Here is a 6,000-nt window from a genome sequence, read left to right as displayed (position 1 = left end):
CCAGCAACACCTTCACAGTCCACCTGTGGGCCACGGACCCCTTGTTGAGAACCCTGAATTAATGATCGTTTGTTGTACCACTTTCTTTGGTTACTGACATATTGTCACATACAGAAAACATCACCTCACCATCTGCTAGCTGCCTGAATACACTTTAAAAAAAAACACGGTCTCTTAGGACACAAAACGGCAACTAAAACAGACTAGTCCAACCGCAAGGACACAGGAGGGAGAGGAAAGGTACGTAGCACTCTGTTTTGTTTGAACTTCAACAGAAGTGACATTACCCAGCATTGCTTAGAGTACCTTGATCTACTTCATAGGTGTCCTGATATACAGAATTAATAGCCTCTCTGTCAGACAATCAGAAAATAGCATTTCTTGTCTGCCGGGGATAAACTGTCACAGCCTGGAATCTGAGAGGCATTCAAATTCAACAAACAGTGGTAAATGTTTGTGGCAAATATGCTTTCTCTGAACAGTAAGATTTAAAACAATTTGGTGTAAAGAGTCCATTTAACAGTAACTCTGTCCAGCTCCACTGAGTGTTCAGAAATGTTCGCACAGAACTCAAGACAAACAGAATGCAGAGGTTCCTAAACTTTCAGCTATGTTTGCAACACACCTCTAAACTATCTCTAAATATTTGCATTGGATTGTGGATGCAGCTACTATAATACACATTTGAAAATAGGCCAGTACACTCGGTATGAAGAAATAACTATGGTCTCCACAATGGAGACAATGTTTAAATACACTAGGGTTTCTTTATGAACATACTTCAGTATCTCCAGTTTACAGACAGGATCCTCCAGTCTAGCAGATAACAGCTTCAGTCCTGATTCTCCAGGATAATTGTAGTTGAGATCCAGTTCTTTTAGATGAGAGGGAAAGGGGGTTGAAACCAGAAAACCACAACCCTTCTCTGAGATGAGACAATCAGAGAGCCTGAGAGACAGACAGAGAGAGAGAGAGAGAGAGAGAGAGAGAGAATGTCCTTTTCATTGTTTTTACATGCATCAACTGGTGACATTGTGTTAATCTGAAGTTATTTGTTTATTTTACAACAGATAGGTCTGGTTAAACTATTTCTTAATTTCTGATTGGACAAGAGACATTCCCTGAGTGGCGATATCTAAGGACATCCGCACTTGGACACTCCGCTTTTTTCTCTGAATTGTTCAGTGTGAGCATCACATTTGACAGCTATTGAGTGAGAAAATGGAGTAAGTAGAGTAGGGTGACTGTTCAATTCAGCATATGACATAATATGAACGAGTGGGCTCTGCAAAATCACTGTGTGCACAAGCACATATAGCCTCTCTCAACCTGAACTTGGCTCTCCGGTGTCGCGTTTGGCTCTCCGTGGAGATTGGAACTACTGGAACTATTTTTCGGGTGGAGGTTGAATGAAAAAAACATATATAAATTAGTTAGAAACCGTTAGAAAACACAATTTGATGTCTTTTAACTCAACTAGTTAGAACTGTTGAATGAAAGCAATATGGCAGAGTGGCGTTGGTAGCAGATATAGCCATGGCTGTGATTACCTACAGCACAAGGCCGAATAAAAGCCATGGCATTATGTGCTATCAACGCCACTCTCACTTGTGCCATATTGCTTCATCATAAACTAATATGACAGAGATTTGATCAGTTCAGACATTTTAAGCCTCACAAATAAGCTCAAAAGTAGAATGACACCTGGACAATGATATCAGGGTAGGATATTAATTACTACTTTTTCATTTCGCTGACCAGCTGATGTTCCATTGTTATGTTGTCATGGTTCTTCTAACTAATGAGGACATTTCAGACAAAGATACAAAGACTACAAAGAAATGTCTGCACCCACCTTAATGTTTGTATTTTGCAGTTGGAACTGGACAGTCCCTTAGAGAGAAGCTGAACTCCAAAATCCCCAAGGTCATTGTCACTCAAGTCTAGCTGTTGCAGGGAGTTTGGTGACTGTAGAACTGAAGCCACAATCTCACAAGACGTATCTGTGAGTTTACAATCAGCAAGCCTGCATAAGAATACAACAAAAGATAACATGAATAAATGGAAGATAATGGGCTATATTTTGGGGCACCAGCGCATGGCGTACAGTTCGTTTTTCAGTCGCGCGAAGTTGAATTCGGTATTTTGCACCTTTATTTTTTAAGCATTGCGCCCAGGGGTGTGGCAATGAACAACCTAGGGCGGGCCCTGGCGCATTGTCTAAAAATCGCTATCATACACCACCTAAACCTGGTCAGAAGTCAATGGCGAGTTGTTCATATGCTATTTTAAGAGCGCATGTCAACAGTCATATTGGCAGGTGCACGCACCATCCTTCTATCATTCATGAACGCACATCAGCGCACGTCCATGCAAAGCATTACAAATTGCACGATGGTAAACATAATTAGAATAAAGATATTACGAAATACTGTACATCTCATGATGAGTAGTTATTCACCATCATTTGCAAATTGGTAATGACGGTTAAAAGTGATTAGGGGAGAGGCGAGAGACACGTATGGAGCACAGCTGAAGACTCACTGTCACGAGATATAAGCAACTCCTCTGCAGGATAAATGTTGTTTTATTCAGTCATTTGAGCAACATTAGGGTAAGTGTTGCTTTTTCCAGCCTATGTTTTCGATGGTAACCCATTGTCAGTCAATAGTGAAAGTAACTGCATATAACTGTCTTGTCGTTGACTGACTCCTTGGTGAAGTTAGTTTCACTTTGCCAATGAGTTCAAATAATAGACGAGTGCAAATGCGTGAAGGCTATGCTAAGTTTTAGTAAAGCATGGTTTAAGAATGACTATTCCATACGGTCTCGCAAGCAGCCTCCTTCAAATGCGCTGTTGAATGCTAAAATACCGATGCATTTATTTGACATATCGCGCGTTGCGCCGTTAAAGGGAATGACAGATGTCATTCTCATTGGTTTAAAATGATGTTACGCCCCAAACACACCCATATGACTGATTAAAAGACCTAGGAACACCTTGTTACGCCATGCGCTCCACTTTTGAGGACGAAAACCCTCCCATTGTGAACTGGACATCCTACTAAATTTGAATAGACTTTTGACGAGTGACGATGCACTTTAGAATGTCATGATAGGGCCCATACTGTTTACACAATGCCCTGATCAATAAAAATCAAGAACAGAACATCAGATCAGATCACTACTGTCCACCACTGTCATATCACTACTCTGGTCAGCAGCTGATCAAAGAATTCACTTGCACTGATTTAATATAGATTCTCCCCACATGTTGTCTCTAACCCTCAAAGAGGTTAGATGCTTAGGTGCTATTCAGGATATGAGCTCATGAATAGGCCTACACATTGATACATTTTAGAATATAGGGAAGGCTTGTTAAAAAATGGTATTTTAATATTATAGCCCAGTGTTTCCTCTATGTTTATTTCAGCATGGCGGCCCACTACGGTTTAATTAATACCGCTATGGTATCAGAATCAGGGCAGACGCATGTTTGCTTTTTAAATAATCTTGTGACGTATCCTCCCCTGCTGGCTGCCGCTCACATTGCAATTTAACAATAAGTAGCCTAAACTAGTCAGAGGTTATTATGACCTGTCCAGTTTCAGTTCACATATTATAAATTATATATATCGTCCTTTTTAATTGGTTATGACATACTGTTGCAAGACCTGTAACCCTTCCCTCTCTGTTCTAGCTATCCTGTATCTCGTAGCCTGCCTGTCTTGAGAATCAGGGGTGTTTCAAATTCAGATAGCCTACTCTGTTATCCTGTGTCTGTGCAGTTCAGTTAGAATTCACCCTTAGCTAAGTCCCGCCCTCCTTCGTTACAGTTGCTATGCCTGACAAGCTTTAGCACCCTGCACGTCTATTACATAGGGGGAGAACCGGGACTTTTCAATGAAATGTCATTTACAAAGACATCGTACCACACTGAAAGCTAATATTTTGTCACTAGCAATCTACAACTACCCTCTGTCAAATACAGTTGGAATTTCAGCTCTGAACAAAACCGTTCATGAGTTATTTAACATATGGAGACTGAAGGCCTTTCGGTCATAAAGGGCACTTATTTGGATGTGTGGTGCCCTAACCCACGTAAAGACACAGTGAAATAACATGTTACACTATAGAAACATGATATAATTGAGAACACATATTGTTTTTAACTATAAAAAATGGCATATTGCATGATATTTCCGTAACCGCGAGATATACGCTTCACGATGACGGCAAGAAGTTGTCAACAGACGTTCACCAACATGTATAACCCATCAGCAATCTATTTAAAATAACACCTATACCATTATTTTCGTCCCCCATGCCTGTTACATTCATTCAGGAGAGTCGAATGAAACAAAACGCAAATTCGACTTCTGGTTAACATAGCAAAACTCGAAAGCTTGTCAGACCTCCCGTGCCTAGTGACGGGTTGCTAAGCCACGATTGGCCTGTGGCGGTTTTCGGGTGTGGCTTAGCGAAGGGTGAATTCTGGAGCGAGGACAACCAGGAGTTCCGATTGAGAGGTTGGGGCTCGAGCCGCAGCCGTTGGATCCCCACAGACTCAAACAACAAAGCGGGACGTTGGTCGTTGGGCACCAGACTTAAAAACAGCAGATCTAACGTTAACGTTAGCTACCCTCTGATACAATTCCTCAAAGCCTGGCAAGAAGATTAAATAATTTTCTTAAAGTCTTAACAGCAAAGCGAGGTACAGCAGAATTATTGACGACTTGCTGTGGTTTACTCTTGTTGAACTAACGTTAAGTTAAGGCTAACGTTAATGTTAACCTTGCTTTTTTATGTGAAACACTAACATTGGACAACATTCACAGAGGCGAACCGCATACATTGCCATTAAAAACAAAACACTTCAAAAAAATGATAAAACATAGAAATATTTACAAGTTACATCTATTACAAAGATAACTTTTGTAATCAGTCTAAAATTAACACCAGATGGTCGACTAGAAACTAGCACGTTAACGTTATCTGTTAATTAGCTCCAACATCCTTTCCCCAGTTTTCCGGAATAACTCATGTATTGATTAGCCCAAGAACTTAAAAAGTACTGAAAGTAAAGGAAAACGAGTTCAGATGCCTACCTGGCGAGAAGGTTCACGAATTCTCTTGAAGTCTTAACGTTAACAGCAAAATGAGGCACAGCAGAGCTGTTGACTACTCGCTGACTCCTGTTGAACTGACTTTAACGGCTGCGGCTGCGCTGCAGTATATATTCCAAGAGTGACGTGATAGTAACGAACTGACTATCTCTCGCGCCAGATTACATTACATTTAGATAAAAAAGAGAGGAAAGGATTAATAGGAGAAAACAAATATATAAAATAGTAATAGTAATATAATATAATGTATATGGATAATATATGATGTAACGGAGTAGAATAGTTGCTAGTTAAATTATTACTAAAAGTGAGGCAACTATAAGCCATCTAGCAGTAAGGAACAGTGTGACCTGGGTAGGCTATTTACACACCTAATGTATGGAAGCATATATGTTGCATAATTCAAATGAGATTGAGAATGCAATCTGCAATTCTAAAAGACATTACATTATGCAATTGCCAATTCATTATGCAATGTAATATTGCAATTTGCAATCATTTCCAACAAATTGTATTTTAATCTGCAAAGTGACAATGCAATCCTAAAATCAATTTGAATAATTTTGGTTAAAAAATAGAATAAACATGGATTGAATTGCATTCCATTTTGCCATGGTACTTCAGTCTCAAAATTCAAATGTCAATTAATTTTGCATTTCAATTTTCAATATTCAGTTTCATCATTTAACTGTCAATTCGTTTTGCAATTTAATATTCAAAGTGCAATATAGGATTGCATTTTGAAAACATATTTGGCAAAACTGACAATGCCAGCCTGAAAACATTTTTGGATTATTTTGGGCAAAACGTTTTGCCATCTAAGGCATTTTATTCAAATGGAAAATAAATAGCGCCCCCCCCCCCTGTGATTGCA

General features: G+C 39.5%; 1 protein-coding gene across 10 annotated transcripts in view; it reads right to left on the bottom strand.

Annotated features, from left to right (window-relative positions):
* Positions 1–6,000, bottom strand: part of LOC143135426 (NACHT, LRR and PYD domains-containing protein 3-like) — a 331,615-nt gene that overhangs the window by 5,847 nt on the left and 319,768 nt on the right. For all 10 annotated transcript variants that reach the window (XM_076296094.1, XM_076296131.1, XM_076296119.1 and 7 more), the window contains 2 exons: positions 1,856–2,026; positions 781–948 (listed from right to left, as the gene is read on the bottom strand). In XM_076296094.1, coding sequence (XP_076152209.1) covers positions 781–948; positions 1,856–2,026 — 339 coding nt within the window. The remainder of the gene's footprint in view (positions 1–780; positions 949–1,855; positions 2,027–6,000) is intronic.

Source organism: Alosa pseudoharengus, unplaced genomic scaffold, assembly GCF_046254945.1.
Source record: "Alosa pseudoharengus isolate Yale_2024_CS ecotype anadromous, Long Island Sound unplaced genomic scaffold, YU_APseudo_1.1 YU_APseudo_1.1_scf_1, whole genome shotgun sequence".
In the NCBI taxonomy this organism is placed as follows: domain Eukaryota; kingdom Metazoa; phylum Chordata; class Actinopteri; order Clupeiformes; family Clupeidae; genus Alosa; species Alosa pseudoharengus.
The sequence above is the reverse complement of the archived record's forward strand: the minus strand, read 5'-3'. Positions and strand labels throughout refer to the sequence as shown.